The sequence below is a fragment of the Aethina tumida genome, chromosome 1 (genome assembly GCF_024364675.1).
Source record: "Aethina tumida isolate Nest 87 chromosome 1, icAetTumi1.1, whole genome shotgun sequence".
In the NCBI taxonomy this organism is placed as follows: Eukaryota; Metazoa; Arthropoda; class Insecta; order Coleoptera; family Nitidulidae; genus Aethina; species Aethina tumida.
Genome location: NC_065435.1, coordinates 37,595,089 through 37,616,956, shown reverse-complemented (window position 1 = coordinate 37,616,956; position 21,868 = coordinate 37,595,089). Strand labels below are relative to the sequence as shown.

The following is a 21,868-nucleotide window of genomic DNA, read 5'->3' as shown; positions in this document are numbered from 1 at the left end:
GGTTCCACATCGGTTGAACGGACGACAAACTAACAAAGTCTTTGGTGTAATTAGGAAAGTGTCGTTGTGACACAACGGTTACTTCCGCTTTTTCAAATTCAACTTTCCTCCCCGAAATGAATTTTGAATTGGTTGCTGCGATAATAATCGATGTTTCGAACGTAACAATTCGTTTCAAGTGCGAGACTGTATTTTATTATGGATGAAAAAGCGAAGGAGAAGTGAAAAAATTGGAGCGAATCGAAACGAAGGAACGCGAAGCCGGAACCAATTTCGATTTTTATTTCATTCCGATTTTGAACGTTTTAACGAGCGAAATCGTTCTTCTTTCCTTTGTTCTTTCTTCGAAATTACAAATACGTTTCGCATCGTCACGATGGAACAGATCGACGGAGAACCGAAAAGTCCTCTCAGGTAAAATGGTTTTTTCTCACATTTCTCCGTTGTTTTTAGTGGAGTGCGAAGTGTTTAATCCGGTGCAGAAAATATGCACTTTTACAATTCGACTATTTTTAGACGCGCGCTAAAAAATTTATGCTGCATATTTTCAGCATCGTAATCGACGATTTCGACACGAAACAACAGAGACTGGACAACTCGAAGAGTCCCAAAAAAGTTGCCACTCGCTGCAACGTCAACGTCAAACACATTTTGGTGAGTTGATGATCAATGTTTCGTGCTGTTCCCATATCTGTGTCCAGAGTTGACAATTTGAGATGGATCGTTGTAGGACGAAGCGGAGAACCGCAAAGAGGAATTCTACAAGTTGCTGGAGGAACACAATCAGGTCGTTGAGAATCTGAAGAGGATGGAGACCAGAAACGAATAAACCAATGTTTGATTAATAAAAACTCCTTTATTTATTTATTTATTTATTTATTTATTTATATTCATTTATTCCATTTTCACAGCCTCAAAAGAATTTGCACACGCATTTGCATTTTCAGTCAGTCACTCTTTGGAAATGTTTAACGATTCGGTCGAATCGGTCGTTATTGGAAATGTAAATATATATATATATATAATACTATTCTCGTGTATAAATAAACATTGTAATATTGTAATATTGACACATCGTTGCTTTCTCTCAGAATCTATAACACACATGAAATTCATTTCATAAGATTGTTTGTTTCTCATAAGAACAAATGCAATTTGGGTGAGTGAGTGAGTGGTGGTTCATAAACGCACATAAACATCGATAAAGTGCTTTGCAGAATTGTTGTTGACATTTACAACACGCTCGAGCCGTGTTTGATTTTGTTGCTCGTTACGATCAAAATGTCTTTTCCGTCGGCGATGGCGAAGCTCTCGACCATCGATTTCGAGTTGCGCAAAATTCTCGGATGGTCGATCGAAATGAGAATGTTGGGTTCGTCGCCTTCAAACTCTTTTGCGGTCGTTCTTTGTGCGTTTCCGGACGAAATCGACGTCTCCGGTCGGACAATGGGAACCAGCAGGAAATCGCCTTGCGGATTCGGATGCCACGAAGCCAGATCAAAGTCCCGCTGAACATGTTGAATGAACGAACCGACGTCACCGAAAGTCGCCGCACAACTCGGCAAAAAGTTCATTTCGGAGTTCTCCTTGCTTCGGTACGTGAATCCTGCAACGATCATCCAATCAATTACTCTCATTTTCAATTACACCGTGATTCGTGCGTTTACCCAAAGCGGTCAACAAATCGTCGACGACTTTCCGAACTGCACTCCTCAGTTCGGAATTCCGGTAACCGTAAACCCACGGATTAGAGGCGCTGCTGACCAACACCGGCACTGCCAGGAACATCGAATTCCTGCTGGACAGAATCTCCGTGCCGAAGAAGACGTCCGATAAGACGCAGATCTGCAACAAATACGAATATGATTAGTTGAAACATTCAGTTGTAACGACAACGCGTCTGTCACGCGATACCTGAAACGGGGTCCACAGACCCAAGAACGTGCCGGACGTGATCGCCAACGCGATTCCGTACCGACTTCCGCCCTTCGTCCCGATCTGTCGGTGTTCGTTCTGAATGGCGCGCGCGTGCTTCTTCGCAATCACGTAGATGTAACAGTAGCAAAAGGTCAGGATGAGAGTGGAAGGGCCGAAGACGGCGCACAGGACGAACAGCTGCAGATGCTTCGGCACCGCCTTGCCGAAGGTGCAGCAGTCGTCCAACGAATCCGCCCGATTGCGCACGTGGTACACGAGAGGAGTGAATCCGACCAAGAGGGAGTAGAGCCAGAACATGAGGATGTACCGTTCGACGGTGGAATGCGTGATGAGGTTGTTGTAGCGCAGCGGCTTCGCCAGCGAGGTGAACCGGTCGAATGCCACGGCCACGATTACCAGAACGGACACGGACACCAGACAGATCAGAGTGCAGTTGGTCACGAGGCACACGTAGGTGTTGCGCTGCTTCTGGAACGTGGCCAGAGGAAGCAGGATTCCGATGGCCAAGTCGGAAGTGGCCAGACTGGTCAGCAGATAGTTGGACGGCGACCTCAGTCGTTTGAACCGGAAGATCGCGATCAGGATGAGAGAGTTGCCGATTATCGTCGTCGGAGTGATGAAAATCACGATGGGAAATGTGGGATTCATGGAAACGTCATCCTTTTCAATTTGTGCCTGCAACACCCGAATTCTTGTTTACAACATTATTTTTATCGATTTCCTGCAATTTGACCTCGACACTTTTCCCATCAATTATTCAATTTGTTAACAACATAAATTCTTTAAAAAATTAAATTCTCCAAAAAAAGAAACAATTTATTAATATTAAGCGGAACATTTTTATAAATATACATACTATTTTTTTATTTCTTTATTGCAAAATAAAAATATATTTTGATTAACGGTTATATTAATTTTCGTAAATGAAAAACAAACAAAAAACTCACCTAAAAAAGGAAAAAAAAAATGAAAAACTTAAAAAAGCACTTTTTAATAAATTTGAAAAAAGAGAAACTCGACGAAATCGAGGCACGAAAACCGACTGAAACTGTTGCTGAAACGTAACTTTCAGCGCGCAGGAAACGCGAATGTGCACGACGTAAGACGAAATGCGATTGATTTTCTCTTTGCCACTTCAAATGAAACAATCGTTTTTGTTTCCCAACTATTTTTATTAATAATCATCATAATTTTGACTTTATCCATCGTCAACAACAACAAACAACGACAATAATTAAATACGTTTACATGAAATCGTTAAAATTAATTAATCTCCTTAAATTAATAATTAAACGATACAATTCAGATCATTCTTCATCGGAGTTGGCCTCTTGTTCCGGTAAATCTTCGCAAATCGCGACCGGATCTTCCTCTTCCTCTTCCTCGACTGCCTCCGGTTTTAACTCTTCTTGTTGATCTAATACTACTGCTTCTTCTTCTTCTTCTTCCTTCTCCTCTTCCACAACATCTGATTCTTGTTGTGCTCTCTCTTTGGCAAGTTCGTTTAGTTTTGCTTCCAATTTGTCGGTCTCTTCTTCCAAATTGAAGCCGATGACAGAGTCATCGATTTTCGGTACAATTTCTTCAAATTTTTCTTTCTCTTCTTCTTCTTCTTCTTCTTCTTCCATCTTTTCGGGCTGTGGCTCGGAAATTTCTTGTTTTTCTTCGATTTCTTCGATTTGATTTTTGGCCAGTTCCGCCAATTCTTCCGCTTGTCGTTTCAGTTCTTGTTCCTTCTCGTCTTCCGCTTGTTTCGCCAATTCTTCCAATCGAATTAGATGTTGCTTCTCTTCCTCTAAACGCTTCAGTTCTTCCTCTTCCTCTTCCAACTTTTGTTTAAGTTTAAGTCTTTCCTCTTCTTCCAATTGTTTTTTTAATAATTCAGCTTCTCTCTCCTCTTCCTCTTGAATTCTTTTTCTTTCCGCTTCCTGTTCCTCTTCAATCCTTTTACGTTCGGCTTCTTTTTCTTCTTCTTCTTCTTGTTTTTGTTTCTTTATTCTTTCTTCTTCTTCTTCCAATCGTTGCCTTTCCTCTTCTTCTTCTTCTTCTTCCTGTTGTTTTTTCAATTTTGCTTCCTCCTCTAAACGTTTTCGTTCTTCCCTCTCTTCTTGTTCCAACTGTTGTTGTTGTTGTTTTTTGATTCTCTCTTCTTCCCGTTCCCGTTTCTTTTCCTCTTCCTTTTTCTTTTGTTCTTCCAATAAAATTCTAAAAGAAAACAAAAATTTTATTTAGTTTTAATAGTATTAATTAACCAATTATTCTTTACAAAAGTTAAAATAAATTATTGAAATTTTGATGTAAACAACAGATTGAAATTGATTTAATCAATACACAAATGACTTGAATGTTTGCTTAGTTAAATAAAGGGAGAAAGTGGCATCGACGTCCGGTTTTCACCGTATTATTAAAGAAGGAATGTAAAAGATTGAGTAAGTGTGTCGTGTATAGAGTAAAAAACCGGAAGTGATTCACTCACTTTTCTTCGTTTAACCTCTTTTCTTCCTCGATCTTTTTCAATTTCAGTTCCTCATCCAACGATTTCTCTTCGGTCTTTTTCTCCGTTTCGTAGATTCGTTCCAATCGTTTGGCCCTTTCTTCGCGTAATTGCTTCAATTCTTCGGACGACTCTTCCACTTTGTTCGAAAACCTTCTTGAGGGACGATTTGGATTTAATTTTACTGAAAAATTGCCAACATTTTTAATGAAAGAGAAACAAACAAACGGAATCAAAGAAATTGATCGACTACTTTGTTGTTAGTGAGATAATTTTATTTTATTATTTGTAATTTTAAAACTTACATATTTTAATTTTTATTTTAAATTTTTATTGTCCCATTCGATTTATTTATTTATGTGAGTGGTTTAAAGGGATTGTTTTTAATTTTTGTTTTGTTTAAGGGTTAAAAACACAATAATAAAAAATCAATAAAGTTTATTCATAAATAATAAAAAGACAAAATCAAACAATTTACAAAACGATAGAAAAATAAATATTGGATCGTTTTGAAAAAATTACTCGTAAAAAACCGTAATTTCAACAAACAAGAAACGGAAATAAAACAAGTTTAACAAAATAAATTACTTTATTTATGTGCGTATGTATTTTTAATTAATTATCATCATCATCATCAATTCATTACAGTTTTTTTGAGCGAAATAATTTTTCCAAAAGATCGATTTTAATTTTCAGTGACTTCGACAATTTCCGGTTTTTTCTGTTCCTCGACTTTTTCACCTGCTGCAAAAGAAAAACAACTCCGATAAAGATCGATCGTTCCCTTCGGTGTGCTCTGACTTTTGGTCAAGTACCTTCTTTCTCTTTGATCTCCTTGATCTTGGCCGATCCCTTTTCCTGTCTGAACTTTTCGATGTAGTAACTGAGCAGTTGAATGTCGCTCCTGAGAGGATCCTCGTACAGCCACACGTTCCTCCTGCGAGGATAAGCCCGATTTCCTGCGTACGACACGCACGACAGGTGTCCCTGACCTAAAAAGAACATAAACGAATCAAAGTTCGAAGCGCGTCCGCTTCCGGACCTATCGAAGAACGTACCGATGTACTTTCGCGTCGGTTCGGTCCAGTAAGTGGTGTACTCGATCCTCGGGTTTCTGGCCGACGTCACCAACATTCTGTTGATGTAGTTGTCGTTGGTCAACCGTGCCGGCAACAGTTCTTCATACCTGGATCGGAAAAGGGGCGGGGTTACGTGCGACGGTCACTCACGTGTTTATTATTGTCGATTACCTGTAACTCGTGATCGGGAACAGCTTCTGCACGCGCGGAACCGGAGCGTGAATCCGTTTCAAGAGTGAAGCCGACTTGGCACGAATCAAACGAGTCTCGTCGTCGAACAACTAAAAACAGATCAAGTTCAATTGGAACGGAGAACGCGTCGAATCGATCGATCGAACGGAGCAACACTCACTCTTCTGCCCGTTGTGAGAGTGATGAAAGCGATCGATTAGAAGAAGCGTTAGAGGCTGCGAATGGAACGGATGAAATGGGAGCGAGGCCACTTACGGTCTTCAAGTACCAGAACTTGTCGCTGGGCCAGCTCAGGTACTTCCAGTAGTTGTAGCTTCGCGGCCAGTAGTACGTGTACGTGGAGGGCCAGTAGGTCGAGTAGTAGTTCAAACTCCGCAGCGGGTAATAGTAATTGTAGTAGAGCGTGAGCGGTTTGTAATAGCGCGTCGTCGTTTCGGGGTAATAACTGTATTCGTACGTTGTTGTGGTCGTCGTCGTCGTCGTCGATGGCAAAGTTGTTATGATCATGGTGTGGCCTGCAAAACTTACCTCAACTCTCGACTCTTGAGGTGCTTAAAATTGTGAACCGAGAAAAACGTACAAAGAAAACGACCGAATTCATCATTTCACCGCTCTTTATTTACTACCAACATTTTTACAATTCGACACTTTGAGAGTTGTTAAAAGAGATAATAGTCGTTAACGTACTGTGGAAGGAAAAGAGAAGGATGTCGGTTAATGTCGCTCGTTTGTGCGCAATGATCTCATCTTACGTGAAGCTGTCTCAAAATCCTTCTGGAAGCGACCGGATGCAAAAAGTACCTGTTGATTGTGTAGGACTGATAACAGTCGTAAACGGGAACCGTGTCCGAAGTGGGGAACGCATAATAGTCGGAAAGGGGGCCGGTGGCGCTCATTAAGTAATACCTCGGAACCGACCTGATCACTTTGCTCGAAACATCTTGTTTTCGTTCGTGTTGCGACGTACTAATCGTGGTTCTCTTCCTCGAGATCAACATTTTCACTGAAAACGATCAAACTGAAGAGAAAAGACGTGCTAAATCGGTGGTCACCGATGAACGACTTCACAGAACTGCGTGTGCACTTTGGGCGGAACATTGGAAATAGTCCGGTAGGCACGAGTTATCAAAGTGGGGATTTCTAATAATAGGTGGAGGAGCATATCGGATTTTGCTCGTGCGAAAAATAAACACGACTCCATCGAATTTTGCACCAATTTATTTGTTCGTACTCCGTAAGATTAACATGTTACTAATTGTTCGTATTTTATCTCCTCGACGGTTTCCTCCGTTCGATGCCTAAACTGTAGTTGTTGCTGGAAACCTTAAACATTTTTTTTAAATTTTAGAGAGATTCCCTTCGTTTTGCGGCGAACGAAACACTCACTCTGACTTTGCGGAAGGCGTACTCACTCGGCAGAGTGTTAAGGATGTCGCAGAGCGGCCATTCCCAGCTCAGCATCCGGTGCGGTCTGTTGGCGTAGACGTAATTGAGCGGTCCGTAGCCGAGTTGCTTTTGCGCAAAGTAGTACTTCGAGTGCGGATAATAGTGCGGATTGTACTCCATCGTCGGAACGCGCGGAACAATCAACGACAAATTACTACATCGAAAATAAACGTTACGCTTCTATTTATTTCGCTCCGTCCGATCGACCGTGTGCCAAACTTTAATTTTAGCGTCGCGCGGTTTCGACTTTCGGCCGCACAAATTTGGCGAAAACTCCACTTTTTCCGTACGTTTTTCTCGATTGGCCCCAATTCCAAACAACCATTCCCCTCTCCCCGAAATACTTACGATTCTATAAAAATATGTACAAATGAATATTTACTCTCTACTTTATCCTGTGTAACTGTTCAGTTACAGTTTTTAGTTCGAGGAACGAAAATCGACTGAAAAATGTGCCGAAAACGTTTTATTAATATACGCGAAATATTTGGCACCGCTCCAAACAACTTTCCGACTAATTTTAACGCGCCGATTCTGATAAAGTGTATCAAGGTGTGTGGTTTCTTACGTCGGCCAATTCCGAAACGCTTGTTGCGAAACCATTGTTTGCGACCGCCAAATTAAGACGCCTCTTCGCTTTTTCGCAAATCCTTTATTTCATCGCAATCAACATTTTACTTCATTCACTCCTCCTCAGTAAATGTTATTGTGGACCTACAAAAGCGACAAAACGGCGGGATTGACTTTCGGGCGGGAGGAAAGAGAGGCAAAGGAGACTTACTCTCACGTTGCGGAACGCCCTTTGCGTCGGAATCGAATCGGCGAAGTAGGGCGGCGGCAGAATCAGACATTTCTGGTTGGTTAGCATCGACCTTCCGAACGGGAAATCAAAGTACAAGCCCAGATTGCCGTACGTTCTGTACTTCTGGTAGTACCTCGAGTGCGGATAATAATTCCAGTCGTAGTTGTTGACCGTAGTTCTCGACCGCATCTCACACGCAGTGATCGCACTCGCGCGTTTATAGTTCAGTTGTTTCGTTGAAAAATGCATAAAAGCCACTGAATCTTTCCGAAGAATCCGCCTCAATTTTAAACCAAAACCTAATCTGGCCTCGCGCCAAAAACTATTCTGAACGTCGCCATTATATTTAGTTATCTCGTCGTTCCCTCTTTCCCTTTCTTTCCTCCACCTCGACGGAATGTGTAATCAATCAGTCACTTTCCTCCGATTGTGATGGAAAATGCGGAATTCGCATCAACTGCAACAAAGTTGAGTAGTCGGACCAGTTAGAGACGTCGTAATCATAAAGTTGAATCACCAAACTAAAATTGAAAGAGTGATTCACACGGAGGACGAAAAAAAAATGTTTGGAAGCGAATCAAAATTTTCGCATGAAAATCGCGATTTTGAGTCGTTTAGACTTTAGTGCGTTTCCGTTCTTGCAATTAGCTGCATTTCGACACAACCAAGTGTAAGTCTTTCGCTCTCTCAGCTCTTCTGCACACTCACTGTTGCTTTTCAGCAGAGAGAAAATGGTTCTGGTTCGTTACCACCCGATCTCGTACTATTCGAGTCTGTGGCGCGATTATTACCCCGACTACTCTTACTATTACTATCGACCGCTGAGATGGTACCGCAGTTATTGGCCTCTCTATTGGTACTCGACCAGTCTGTGGCCCAGCTGGAGAAGTTACTACCGATACTTCCTGGACGATTACTACCCCACCTACAAGGTACTCAATTCTTGGTGGTGTTCGTTCTGTCACTGACTGACTGACTCCTCTTTACTTGATACGTTTACAGTACCGCTCCTCGAATTGGGCCCTCAAACTGTCCTCCTTCATTGACGACATGTGTCTCGAATCCCGCAAAAGAAGTGCAGAGGTAACATTCAACAGTGACATGTTCAATCCACGCCCCGACTGACCACAATCAATGTTTCAGTTCCGCCTCAAGAACTATTACTATTCGCCGCTTGCGTTGACCTACAAATACCTCTGAACTGGACTCGTTGGCAAAAGTAACAAATGTGTGTTTCAGGAAAGTTAAAGTTTAACGAATATCAAGTTTGGCTTTTGTGAAGGTGTGAAGTTAATTCAATAAAAAGATAAGTAACGAAAATATCATTTTATTCGTCGCATACAAATCGATTAAATCCACTCGATCGGGAAATAGTTTCGCATCCTGAACTGAAACGGAAACGGAAGTGGAGTTAGTTGGACGAGTGTCGACCGACTCGAAAGTAAAATACTCACTTCGTGGTCTCTCTTGTACGACAGATTCGTGACGTCGTCCACAAAATCATCGATGTTGCTCACATAAGTTCTGTACGTGACCTTTCGAAAGGAAACAATCTCGATTAAGACCCGAATTGCGGCCGATCAATTAATAACTTACCGGATCGGAGTAATCGCGATCGATCAGATATCGATTGTAATAACCTGCTGGATTGGTCCAGTAAGTGGGCGCGTACAGTCTCACGAACCGCGTCGGTCTCAAATATTGATAAGAGGAATATTCCGGATGGGTCCATTGGCTCAGCCTGATCAACATTTTCTCTCTTTCTTTTAACGCTCTTTAAGGTTCGATTCGGGACTGAAATTCACCATCAAAACGCGCGATTTTGTCTCGGAATTTTTGGCAAACGTTCAATATTTTCACGCCCACTCACTCCGCTTTTTAGAATTTGTTTATGAATCGACCCCAAATGTCGTAAGTGGTCCTCTCGAAGACGTAATTGGTCGACAATTCACCCATTAAAAATACGAAATGACTAAATCGAATGACTCAATCGAGTTTGTTTGCATTCCTGGCAGACTTTTCGGTTTTATTTATACAGGTGTAGAGAAAGTGGGGAACCGTTTTGGAGCCGGTCCAAAGTACGAAGGTAGAAAATGCAGCAACCTAATCCGAATTGTTTCAGTGCTTTCGACGGTGTTTGTTTACAAAGATCGGCTAAATTTAAAAGTGAGTTGTTGCGTACTTTTCTTTCGTTTTCTGTGCTTTGCACCCAAAACCGATTCGTCCTTCCAGAGAGAATGATCTACTTGAGGAATCCCATTTCCGGAAGCGAATGGTCCTTCTGGCCGGACGCGCGCTTCTACTACCACTACAAGATCTACAGACCGTTGCCCTTCTACGACTACTACTACCCCCGCACGTGGCTGCACAACTATTGGCCCTCCTACAGGTCCATGCGGTACTTCCTGAGCGACATTCCCACCGAGAAGGGACTCACCGACGTCAGAGTACGTTCGATCCCTCTCTCTCTCTCTCTCTCTCTCTCTCTCTGATCTCCGCTCTTTTATCTTTCTTTTGCAGATGAGGAACCAACTTTACTGGTCCGACAGCAAAATATAGATATGGCGATGTCCGATGAACCGATCCGCAAATTACTCAATTTTTGTAAAGCATCCAAATCAAAGTTAATAAACGATTGGTTAATGTCTCGTCTTATTATTAGATCGAGTGGTTGTATCATGTAACATAAATAAATCGTAAATCTGCTGCTGCTGCTGCTGCTGCTGCTGCTGCTGCGCCCGTTTATAAATATTTTTCTGAATCGACGCCAATTTTAGAAAATTTCGCATCGCTGCTGATTCATCATCATATCGATTACGCTTTATTCGTTCGGTCCGCGCTGCCAAATTCAGAACTGTGTTAATATTTACAAACAATCAGCACACACACACACACAAACAGAAAGATAAATTAGTGAGACAAACAAACAACACTCCGCACTCACCACGTTCGAACGAGAGTCCAAAAAGCGATTCTGCGCAGAATAGCCGATGTGCGGACGCAACAAATTCTCGATGCGTTCGTACTCACGACGCAGCTTGGACGGCGGCGTCGCCAACACGCGCAGACGACGCTGCGCAACACTCGAGTCGTACGGTTCGCAGCTGTGCACGATGTGAATCTGCAACGTTCGTTCGTTCGTTACGTTTCTCTAACTGATTGATTGCATTTACTTTAATTTTATTGGTTATTGAAATATTTCAATTATTTTATTTTGTTTTAATACTTTGTTTTTATCATACTTACTTACCTTTTTTATCTCTCTCTCATTATTTATTTATTTATTTATTTTTCTTTTTATTTTATGTCTTTCAAATTATAATTTTATTTCGATTAAAAGATTACGACAAACAATTCTTACCTTTCCTAAACTCGGAACGATCCTCACTTGTTTTGAGACCACGTTCTAAAAAATAAAAGGAAACAAAAAAGGAAAGTTAGTGAAACAGACATTTCGTCACACATCAAAAATCCAAAAAAATATAAATCAATCAATTTCAAAAATTGAAAATAAAATAAATAAAATTTGTGTTTGTACATATTTCAAATGATGACAACAATTTAGAAATCAATTTCGAAACAATTCTCTTCTCTTCTCTTCTCTTCTGTTTTGCATTGTTAGTAAGAAAGGAAGAAGACAATAAGAAACGTGCAAATGCTTCAAAAAGTACATTTTATTTGTATATTCGAATCATTAATTACAATCAATCAATAAATCGCCTTGTTTATTACAAAGTTAGTTCGTTTGTTATAAAAAAAAATCTATAAAACTACAATAAATACATAATAATAATAGTACTAATATTAATGCTGATTAAAACATCTCATCTCTAAAAAAAAAAAAAACTAACAAATCAAACAACTCAAAATCGAAACTGTTTAATTTAATGTTTAATCTACAACTTCCGACCTGACTGACTGACTGACTGACTGACTGACTGACTGACTTCACCTCAATGGAATTTTTTCTCTCCTTTCGAAATTTAAGTGGGAGGTGTTGTCTCAAAATAAAAGATTAACTTTGGCCACATATTGGAATTTGATGCGTCAACGGTTCGAGTCGAAAGTTGCTAAATCGGAAATCATAATTTAGAGGCGGTAGCTGTAGTGACGGTAGGTGGTGCCTCCCGGAAGCCGTCCGGAAGTCGACGACTCGTAGGTGGTGCGTCCCGGACCAGAAGAAGATCTGGTGGTCGTCTCCTGATGATACGACGAAGAATACGGACGCGACGACGACGAGTTGGAGGTGTACGAGTAGGAGTAAACTTGCTCGGCGGTGCGACGTTCGGGAGAGTCGCGCACGACGTAATGACGAGGTGTCTAAACGGACATTTACGTTACTCTAACTAACTAACTAACTAACTAACTATTCTTTATCTTTCTTTCTTTCTTTCTTTTCATCATCTACGTTTACAAACAGTTTTAATCGTTCAAAAATAAAACTACACCAAAAAAAAAAGGACATCAATTTGGTATGACGTTAGTAACTAACTAACTTGATTAAAATATGTGACAAACACAAATATGTATACCAACAACAAAAACAACAACGACAACAACTACAACACCAAAATAAAAACAAAAACAACCATCCGAATTGTTCCAGGAAAAACGGGTTCATCTACAATGAAACAACCGGATCGTTCGTTAATAATCGTTTATTGATGACGTTACAATCGTCCCGTCGTCATTTCGTTAATAGACCGGCGGCAAATCGGACGAATCGACGATCCTTCGTTTGTACGGCAAATCCTTCATTACTGCCACCCTGTGCAACCTGATTCCATCTCTGTCCCTCCCGTCGTCCGCTCCGTACGTCCGTCTCTGTCGGCCGTCGTGCACCTGCTTTAAAACGTCGTCCAACGATTCGCGATCGTTGCCGAGCGAGCCCAACACTTTGCTTCGTGTTTTCTCGCGGGCAGACACGTATTCTAACGGTTCCGATTGGAGCACGCGTTGCGACGGACGAATTTCCTCGCGTGCGATTGGCTGCAAGATCGAAGGCAGTGGTGATTTCGATTTGGGTCGGGGACGGCCGAACGCGGTGATCGGATCAGGGACGAGACTGGGACGCGGGACGAACGGCACCTTCTCCCAGTTGACGCGTGTCTGCAAAACGGAAAATGAACCGTTTTTCGTGGAAAAATTCGCTTCGGAACGTTTCGGTTTCGATCGATCGATCCAAAAATACGAATGCGGTCAAAATATCCGGAACGTTCTAGAAACTCTTCAAACGAACAAACGAACGAATACGACTCTCAATTCGTCGCTCAATTTGAAGAATTACTAAAATTTTCCGTCAAGCACGAATCGACGATGATAGAACGATAATACGAAATGGGAAAAGATTAAACGAAAAAGGGAAACGACAAAAGAACGGAACAAAACTCACCGAACTCGTATAAGTCGACAGACTCGGAGAAGTTCTGTATCTTCTGGTCGTGTAGAAATCGCTTTCGTAAACCATTTTGCGCGTTTTTTTTTCTTTCTTTCTTTCTTTCTTTCACCGACAGGAACACGAAACTTGTTCAAAACTTTTCAAATTTTCACGGGTGAAAAACGGATTCTGTTGAGCCGTCGACGATTTCGAAACGCGGACTGAGCGTTTCGCGGATCGCCTTTCGTTTTATAAAAGTTTTGCGTTTCTATTTTCGGAAAAACGCGTCAACAAACTAAAAATACGCACGAATCATTCAAATTCAAACAACTGTTGTGAAATAAGGAAACGGGACACATGACGACACCTATTGGCAAAATATTTAATCCGTAATAAGCGAATCTAGAATCCTGTAAAACGACCATTAAACGAATTAAAATGATCTATAACCGCGAATTCATGTTCTAATTCAAGATTGACCAATAATTTAGTTAATTAATTTTAATAGGTTCACGTTTTCAACACAAACTATAAATATAAAAGAAATGCCGAATAAAACACAACAATTCTTTAATCAATTTTTAATCATATTTAAAAATTTTATTTACAAACAACCACAAAAACGAACTGTTTTATTCGTTTCGCTTACGCTTTAAGCTTTTTCTCTTCACCGATTTCGTTTTGTTCAAGTCGTTTCTCTCCTCACTTTCGATTATGGTTTTCAACTGCTGCAAACTGTCCTTGTACTTCTCCGCCAAACATTCCAAATCCTCCTCTTTTATCACAATCTGAAAAGCAACAGAATGGAATGAACAAAAGAAAATAAGCAAAACACACACAATTACCTCTTGAATATTTTTACGTTCGAAGCGTTTGTTCGTTTCGTCGAATATCGTGATAGTTTTCCCCTTGTTTCCCGCACGAGCACTTCTTCCCGCTCTGTGAACGTAGTTTTTCACGTGTTTCGGCGCCTCGAACGAAATCACACAGTTCACGTTAGGCAAATCGATTCCGCGAGCCAAACAATCTGTGCAAATCAATCTGGAAAGAGAGAGAGAGAGAGAGAAACGTCCAATAAATTCGGTCAAAAACTACAATCAAGTGTATACTTACAAATCGACTTCGCCCCGAGAGAATCTCTGGATCAGTTCGTTGCGATTCCGAATCTCGCTCGAAATTTCCTCGATTTTCTTTCCATCACCAAACAAACATTTCAATAATATCGCCAAACGATGCGAATTGCGAATCGACTGCGTGAAAATCAACGTTCTCGTCAAATTTTCGGTTTCGATCAGTTTGTACAAAACCAACGGTTTTAAAGTTTTCCGAGTTGTCACGAAATATTCTTCCAGTTCTTTCGGCATCACAAACTGTTCCGTTTTGGCTTCGCCGCTTTCTCGTTTGGACGTGGTGAAAAGTTTCGGTTGAAACAACGCGAGTTTTTCCAATTTTTCGGGATCGAAAGTTAAAGTTGCGCTGAACAATAGTTTTCTTGGCGGATTTTTTCGTTCAATCTCCGTCAAATTCAACGTTTTCTTCATTATATTCGATTCGGGCACGTTCTTATCTAAATGATAGAACCAATCGTTTTGCATCTGTTCCAGAATTTTATCCGCCTCGTCAACTATTAACAAATCTAAATGGCTCAGATCGAATCCCTCCGTCTCCTTTAAATGTCGCACCAACTTTCCCGCCGTACAAATTAAAATGTCCGGTTTCGGTAAAAAACCGAACGCCTCGTCTGAAAATAAAAATTCATAAAATTAAACCGCCATCCAACAACAACAACAACAACGCAATAAACAAATAACAACAATACTCACTGTTTTCCACGATTTTCTCCTTTTCCTTCTCGTAATCCAAATCGCCGACGATTAAACCGACATCGATCTTCAGACATTCAGCAAACGTTTTGTAAACTTTGAAAACTTGCAAAGCCAAATCCTTAGTTGGTACCAAAACTAAAACTCGAATGTTTTTCGTCTTGATCAGTTTCGCATTCTTCACCAATTGCAAACTGGGCAAAACGTACGTTAACGTTTTCCCACTTCCCGTCGGTGCACATACGCAAACATCGTTTTCCCGAAGCGTTTTGAACTTTGACTTTAACAAATAACTGATTAACTTGTTTTGCACCGGAAACATTTCCGTTATGTTGTTTTGTTTCAGTTGTTTTCTCAATTTTTCATCCAACAATTTCATACAATCCTCTCCAACATCATCGTTTTCGATTATCGAACAATTTTTTAACCAGTTGGCCAACACTGGTTTTATACTTTGTTTGTTCTTTTGAAAGTTCTCCCCCAAAATTTGAAATGTTGTGTTGTTCTCTTCAATCGGTTTCTGCTCAGTCACTTTTTGTTTTTCACTTTTGTTCTTATCTTTAGGTTTAACAACGTTTTCGTTATTTTTTGATAAACTGGGACTTTTTTCTTTTGCCGGAGGCTTTGGTAATTTTTCCTTTTGTTTTTGTCTTTTCAATCGATTCTTCTCGATTTTCTTATACAATTTTTCCAATTTATCTTGTTCGTTTGCATTTTCTTTAACCGTTTCTTCCTCTTCTTCATGCCTTAAAATCAAACAGATATAAACATATAAAATATGAATTGTTTTAAACCTTTTACCTTTTAACCACAAACAATTCCATGTTTACTTTTTGCACGTTTCAAAATCTCAAAAATGTAAGGTTAGTTCATGCACCAACTTGATTTTTAGCAGCAACATACATACAGGTTTCTGTATGGTTTCGCATTCGATATTTTATATGCGCATGAATTTGATGCAAAATTATAATTTTTAAGATCATCATCATCATCATCATCATCATAAACTATAAAACTAGTTACATCTCCCATGATTAACAGCTAAAATTAAAAAAATATATATTTTACAAAAAAAAAAAAAAAAATTTAGTCACTAGATTTGTTACCGATACTAACCTCAAAATTATATACTATCAAAATGAACGTTTTAACACTTTTAAACAAATTTCAACGGTAAAATCTCTTTTATTGTTAAAATCTCACTTCTCAACATCTTTGATTTTTTGTAGGCTTTCGATACAAAAAACGCTACAACGTCAGTTGACAACAACACAACCCCAATATATTCACCTAACTCCAATTGCATTGTAATTTCAATAGTTCAACTTGTAAATTACTTTTGATTGATTTAACGTACTTTTAGCGCCGAACCGCTAAAAAAGAAGAAACGTTTAGACCCGGCGGTCGTTCGAGCCAGAGAAGAGAGAAGGAAAAAGAAATTGGAAAAACAGATCAGACGATTGGAAAAAAATCAGAGGCAATTGAAACCGATTGAAGAGAATCAGGTTCCTTTACATATTCTGGACAATTTACAGTTTCGTTTTTTTGATATAATAAGTATTAATTGACTGACTTATTTATTATTCAAAATTTTAGAAAGAGACAGAGAAATGATGTGAATGTTGGTTTAACAGAGGAAATTCTGGAAAAGCGTTCGATATTACAAAAGAAATGGGCACAATTTAGGCGCGAACAACACTTAAAAGATGCACAATTGATCGATAGGATTACATACATGCAACAAAAAGCTCTGGATCAGCTAAAAATTGAAAACGAGCAACTTTATCAAGAAGCCATTCAAGTATGTGAATGAGTAGTCTTTGTAACGTACTACTCGGTTTACGAGTCAACTGATTTTGTAAAATTTCAGATCGACTTTCGTTTGATTCCGTTCAATTTTAACGGTCCGGTCGAAACGCCCCAAATTAACGGTTACGAAGCGACTGACGGTGAATATTTGGATGTTTCCAAAAAATGGGAATGAATAAACTGTTAGTTAATTAATTCAATAAAATATTTAAATTTTAATTTCGGTCCTTTTTTTTAATAGTTGCAAAAAGTAAATTACAGAAATCTACTATTTAAACGTTCATGACGTTTATCGAAACGATTTCAGTTATCTCAAAGGTTAAAAGGTTGGCATTACTTCAGTTCGATATCTCTGCCAAAAACTTCGAGAATCCGAGTCGCCCCAAAAATGAACAAAACTCAGGTTAGTGTTTAAATAAAACATTTTAATAGACGTTATTTGTGATCAATTAGATGAATTCGACAAATGTATTTCGGAATTTTGTTGAAAATGTGAATTTTGTTAAAAAGAAAGATTACGTAAATGTTACATAACCTTATTTTGTTCGATTGATTTTTAACAATTTCCAATATATTTAATATGTAATTTAGCTTGAAATCATTCATTAATTGACAACATCACGAAGAATAACGTGTGAATTTTTAGGAATTATTGAGAACCTGCAGAATGGTCTCGAGACAAATGAGCTCGTTGACTCCTACATCTGGCAGATACGTCAAAATGACCCAAACTCAAAAACATTTGGGCGTAAGTCGGTGGTGAATTAAGCAACCAATCAATTCCCTGATTATTTACGTCTTTTAGGTTGACAACAACGTTCCAGTGTACCTGAAAAGTGGCTTGGGAGACAAAGCCTTGTTTGGAACCACCGTTTTGCTAACTGTTGCTGGAGTTGGTTTGTGCTTGGATGTTTTTTATACACTTACCTTTGGCAAAAGAGGATAATTTATTGTAAATTTAATTAATAAAATGTAGTATTACTGTAAGAAATACATTATATTAGGATTTTGTTTTCAATTTATTTAAAAAATCTTTGTATGTACACAAAACGCATACAAAAATTATTGTTGCCAATTGAAATATTATATAATTAAATTCTTAAGAGGTATAAAATAGAACAACAAACAAACAAACATTTTAATAAATAATTTTATTAAACAACTTTAACAAAATCAACAACTTTCAACAATTCAATACTCGTCGCTTTCATCAGTAATTTCAATGGTATCGACGATCTCATCGATGATCACCATCAAATCGTCAATTTTTTCGTGCGCTTTCTTCATTTTCTTCATCAGTTTTTTCTCGTTTTTGACGAGATCTTGATTCAGTCTCGGCGGTTTTACATCGATTAAACTCATCAATTCGGTCTCAAGTTTGTGTTTGATGATTTTTTTATTGACTATGTTGGGATTGTTGTCTATTATTTCGACGATTTGCTTCTGTATCTTTTTCAGTTCTTCCTGTTCTTGTTTCAGTTTTTCTTCTTCAATTAGTTTTTTCAATTTTTCCTTATGGTTTTCGGGTTTTTCCTCCTGTTTTTTTCGTTTGTATTTCTGGATTATCTTTTTTATGTTCAGTTTTACGTTCTGTTTCGTTTCTGTTTCTTCCGTTTCGTTTAGAATATTTGTCGACTCTCCAATCGAACTCTCTAAATTTTCATTATCCACTTGTTTGTTTGTTTCAAGGTTATTTTTTAAATTTTCTTTTGTTCTTTTTGGTTGTTTGTCTGGAATTTCTTCGGTGGTACTCTCGACACTGTTATCTAAACGTTTGTCGTGTTTCTTAGAGTTTCTTTTTGAACTTTTTGAACCACCATCCTCTTTACTTTCCCTATGTCTGTTAACTTTCATTTTTGACATCTCTTTACTTTCTTCTTTCTTGAGATCTTCAGAAAGTTCTTCGTTCTCTTCATCATCAACTACTAAAGTTTCTTCACTTGTAATAAAATTGTCTGAATTTTTCATATCAGATTTCTCTAAAATGGTTTCGAATATTTTTTCATTTTTCTCAACAGTTTCTGAAATTCCTTCACTCTCATCAAAATCTTCGAAAACATCGCCGCTCTCGAGAGAATTCCGTAAAATTTCTTCACTTTTTATCGGTTTTTCTTCACGTTTATCACTCACATTTTCCAAATTGTCATTTTCTAAACTAGACTTTTTAGATTTTTCTTGTTTTTTAAAATTATCATTACTCTTCTTTAAAATTTTATTATCTTCGTTATCTTGTTTTTTCTTAGTTTGTTCCTTAATATTGTATAACTCTTCGTAACTCTCCGCCCCTTCAATACGCTCTGTTTCGTCATTTTTCTCATGAGTTTCCGCACTTTCATCGAAATTCTGAGGGATTTCTTCATTTTCGTTGGATTTTTCCTCTGTGTTTATCCAGTTCTCTTCACTAGCCTTAAAAATGTCCTCGTTTTCCAACCAATTTTGTTGGTTGTTCATGTTTAAGTAATCTTTGTAATCACTTCTCCTTCTTAAAATGTACAAAACGGGTTTCGTTTTGATTTTAACGAACGGAATCGTTCGATAGTCGAAACTGATTTGATGGAACGCTTCTATGGAGTCGATGACGTCGTGGGTTGAAGCGTACGGTTTTAGGTTTGTTGAAAACTTGCTCTTTGCCTCGACTATCAAATAATCGAATTCGAACAGTTTCGGGTCGCCCGGCTTTAAATTTTCTTCCTTCGAATATCTGAAAAGGAACGATCGATTTAAATGATGATGATGATAAAATGGGAACGGGTGTAAAAGTAAACCTCCAATCTTCGTTGATTTCCGTAAATCTCGTGACTCCGGTTTGAGCAGCCAAATTGGAAACGTGAACGGAAATGTTGGTTTCGTTCCGCGCGTGACGATGCAATCGGGAAATGGCACTTCCGCCCGGATAATTCAAAGCAGAGACACTCAACAGGAACAACGTGAAAAGAGTGTTGGTGGCGAGATGGCCGGACGCGAACAGCGAGAGAAGTTGGTGAAACGGTGACTTGATTCGGTTCTGCCATCTGGATGGAAATGAAACGGTCAAAGCTAACAAACAAACAAACAAACTAACTCGCACTGTTTTTACTCACATTCTGTTGCAAGCCGCCGCCGCACCGACATTCAGGATCGGATAAACGTAAATTATAAATCTCAGTTCTTTGTGTGGCAGAAATGAATAGAGAAGAACGAACACGATACAAGGCACGATCAGTTTTCTCGTGCGTCTTTCCAGGATCACACCCAAGGGTAGGAACAGCAAGGACGTCGACATTCCTCTTGGAATCGCCGAGTAAAAATACCAGAAAAACGGAGAAGTCTGCAAATGCTAAATTAAGGGAAACACGTAATTTGAAATTTAGTCGAGTCGTATGAACAGAAAGAAAAAGGATACGCCATAATCGGAACTTTTGTTTAAAACGGTGTTAAAATACAAGACTTCTCCTTCTGGCCAAAGAATTCGGTTCCAGAAGATCGAATCCACGACTACTGTCAGGATTAACAGGCCGATTCCTGCTGGAATCGCCGTCTGCAACAACCTGAAAGAATCAAACGGTCAAACGTTTGTCTCGCTTACATATCTAGGATGATTGGGAGATACTTTTTGACAGTTATGCGCTTTTCGTAGAGGTCGAACAACAGCAGGATGCCGAAGAGCAACATCAGTTCCGAGCGGAAGATTATTATGCTCGCGCCAGCGCAAATTATAAATTGTTTCGTCGAGTTTTTTATCCACCCGTCGAACGACAACAAAACTAAAACAACAATCGATTAAAAATTATTCGGGAAATTGGTCGTGATCGAAATTTACCGAGTGGAAGAGCAAAAATGTTCGGCAAAGTTCTGCTCATGTAGAACATGAAGTGACTTTGCGTGACTGTTATTCCTAAAAACCATGTCGTAAAATCGGAGCCGAACTGCTTCTGCAATGTTCTCGTTAATTTACTGAACGATAATACAATCAGAGTGGCCAAAACTGAACGGACTAGAACAGAAAGACAAAAGTGGATGTGATGAATAGATAGATAGATGTGTGGGTAGACAGTTACCGATGTACTGCGTCCAGAACTTGTTGACGTCCAAATATTGTAAAACCGTGACGATCGGTGCAGAGGCGGCTGAAACGGCGATCGGCCCAAGAAAAGTCCTCGGTACAACACCTGGAAATTCGCGATGGTCGTACTGGAAAATGAGTAATGCAATTGGAATTTTGTTTTTTGAAAGAACCAAGGTGATTGGTCGACGGTGCGAACCACCGACCAATCACGTTTGAATGAATGATGAGTTGTGCAATTCGATTGGTCGGACACTTACTTTGGAGAAATCGGTCGCGTGGTAGAAGAGGTCGTGGATGGCCTGGATGTTGAAACTCTCCTCGACTTTGGTGAAGGGGCAATAAACCAGATGGGCCAAAGCGATAATCAACATCAATTCGAACATTTTTCAAAGAGTGTTTCACTATTTTTTTACCCTTTTTGCTGCTTGACTAAAATAACTGCGTAACCATAATTCGACATCATAAAACGACACGTTGCCAAATTTATCTCTCATTTCGTGGAGCGCTCTGTATTCTATCAAATTAGAACTTGTAGGAAAACGGTGAAAAAATTGACTTTTCTATTGTTCTTTCTTTGTTGATATGTATAAAACCAATTGGTCGAGAAAGTGATAGCATGTGTAATGTGGAGTACAGAAAAGATTTCGTTGATCATCTACTGTTTAAAATAGAGGTCCGTCAATAGATGTCGCTTGCTTGCTGGTTTTTCTAAAATTTATTTATTTATTTATTTATTATTATTTAAATTTTAATTTAAACCTATAGGAGTATATTTTCACGGAAGTGATTGATAATAAGTTTTTATTTAAATGCGAATTGTATTACGAATGATTTCGTTATATTTTGTTGTAATTGAGTACATA

At 39.1% G+C, this 21,868-nt stretch overlaps 7 protein-coding genes across 12 annotated transcripts; 3 read left to right on the top strand and 4 right to left on the bottom strand.

The window, feature by feature from the left end:
• Nucleotides 1–955: 955 nt before the first annotated feature.
• Nucleotides 956–2,812, bottom strand: LOC126265245 (trace amine-associated receptor 1-like). The gene is made up of 3 exons (XM_049965896.1): nt 1,915–2,812; nt 1,668–1,845; nt 956–1,606 (listed from the first exon to the last, which is right to left on the bottom strand). Exons 1-3 carry the CDS (start codon nt 2,584–2,586, stop codon nt 1,233–1,235), a joined length of 1,224 nt encoding a protein of 407 aa, XP_049821853.1. The 5' UTR covers nt 2,587–2,812; the 3' UTR covers nt 956–1,232.
• A 290-nt stretch (nt 2,813–3,102) lies between these two features.
• Nucleotides 3,103–13,559, bottom strand: LOC109601428 (golgin subfamily A member 6-like protein 22). 4 transcript variants are annotated; one of them, XM_049961021.1, is made up of 8 exons: nt 7,931–8,221; nt 7,498–7,863; nt 5,959–6,218; nt 5,683–5,792; nt 5,491–5,618; nt 5,248–5,424; nt 4,415–4,616; nt 3,103–4,143 (listed from the first exon to the last, which is right to left on the bottom strand). In XM_049961021.1, exons 3-8 carry the CDS (start codon nt 6,208–6,210, stop codon nt 3,246–3,248), a joined length of 1,767 nt encoding a protein of 588 aa, XP_049816978.1. In that variant the 5' UTR covers nt 6,211–6,218; nt 7,498–7,863; nt 7,931–8,221; the 3' UTR covers nt 3,103–3,245. The 4 variants fall into 4 exon arrangements, with proteins under 4 accessions (XP_049816978.1, XP_049816977.1, XP_049816975.1 ...); XM_049961020.1 differs by lacking the exons at nt 7,498–7,863; nt 7,931–8,221 and adding exons at nt 6,456–7,026; nt 7,090–7,466 and having other exon boundaries at nt 5,959–6,389; XM_049961018.1 differs by lacking the exons at nt 5,959–6,218; nt 7,498–7,863; nt 7,931–8,221 and adding exons at nt 10,896–11,072; nt 11,313–11,357; nt 13,344–13,559 and having other exon boundaries at nt 3,104–4,143.
• LOC126264198 (uncharacterized) lies at nt 8,643–9,271 on the top strand. Its single transcript, XM_049961056.1, has 3 exons — nt 8,643–8,883; nt 8,954–9,034; nt 9,095–9,271. The coding sequence occupies exons 1-3, from the start codon at nt 8,683–8,685 to the stop codon at nt 9,149–9,151; spliced, it is 339 nt and encodes a 112-aa protein (XP_049817013.1). The 5' UTR covers nt 8,643–8,682; the 3' UTR covers nt 9,152–9,271.
• Nucleotides 9,953–10,596, top strand: LOC126264199 (uncharacterized). Its single transcript, XM_049961058.1, has 3 exons — nt 9,953–10,117; nt 10,184–10,398; nt 10,472–10,596. Exons 1-3 carry the CDS (start codon nt 10,045–10,047, stop codon nt 10,508–10,510), a joined length of 327 nt encoding a protein of 108 aa, XP_049817015.1. The 5' UTR covers nt 9,953–10,044; the 3' UTR covers nt 10,511–10,596.
• Nucleotides 13,560–13,894: 335 nt separating the features above from the next.
• Nucleotides 13,895–16,088, bottom strand: LOC126264178 (probable ATP-dependent RNA helicase Dbp73D). Its single transcript, XM_049961027.1, has 5 exons — nt 15,953–16,088; nt 15,152–15,897; nt 14,442–15,069; nt 14,174–14,369; nt 13,895–14,116 (listed from the first exon to the last, which is right to left on the bottom strand). The coding sequence occupies exons 1-5, from the start codon at nt 15,973–15,975 to the stop codon at nt 13,961–13,963; spliced, it is 1,749 nt and encodes a 582-aa protein (XP_049816984.1). The 5' UTR covers nt 15,976–16,088; the 3' UTR covers nt 13,895–13,960.
• Nucleotides 16,089–16,187: 99 nt separating this feature from the next.
• Nucleotides 16,188–17,969, top strand: LOC126264118 (39S ribosomal protein L40, mitochondrial-like). 2 transcript variants are annotated; one of them, XR_007546957.1, is made up of 8 exons: nt 16,188–16,324; nt 16,381–16,458; nt 16,515–16,685; nt 16,748–16,952; nt 17,022–17,142; nt 17,202–17,363; nt 17,607–17,708; nt 17,766–17,969. XR_007546957.1 is itself a non-coding variant. In XM_049961046.1 (5 exons), the coding sequence occupies exons 1-5, from the start codon at nt 16,290–16,292 to the stop codon at nt 17,133–17,135; spliced, it is 603 nt and encodes a 200-aa protein (XP_049817003.1). In that variant the 5' UTR covers nt 16,188–16,289; the 3' UTR covers nt 17,136–17,179. The 2 variants fall into 2 exon arrangements, 1 of the variants encoding a protein (XP_049817003.1); XM_049961046.1 differs by lacking the exons at nt 17,202–17,363; nt 17,607–17,708; nt 17,766–17,969 and having other exon boundaries at nt 17,022–17,179.
• Nucleotides 17,970–18,096: 127 nt separating this feature from the next.
• On the bottom strand, nt 18,097–21,604 carry LOC109601432 (probable Dol-P-Man:Man(7)GlcNAc(2)-PP-Dol alpha-1,6-mannosyltransferase). Of its 2 annotated transcripts, XM_020017674.2 has the most exons (8): nt 21,263–21,603; nt 20,998–21,130; nt 20,760–20,933; nt 20,550–20,703; nt 20,343–20,487; nt 20,041–20,267; nt 19,726–19,971; nt 18,097–19,661 (listed from the first exon to the last, which is right to left on the bottom strand). In XM_020017674.2, exons 1-8 carry the CDS (start codon nt 21,386–21,388, stop codon nt 18,152–18,154), a joined length of 2,715 nt encoding a protein of 904 aa, XP_019873233.2. In that variant the 5' UTR covers nt 21,389–21,603; the 3' UTR covers nt 18,097–18,151. The 2 variants fall into 2 exon arrangements, with proteins under 2 accessions (XP_019873233.2, XP_049816973.1); XM_049961016.1 differs by lacking the exon at nt 19,726–19,971 and having other exon boundaries at nt 21,263–21,604.
• Nucleotides 21,605–21,868: the final 264 nt, after the last annotated feature.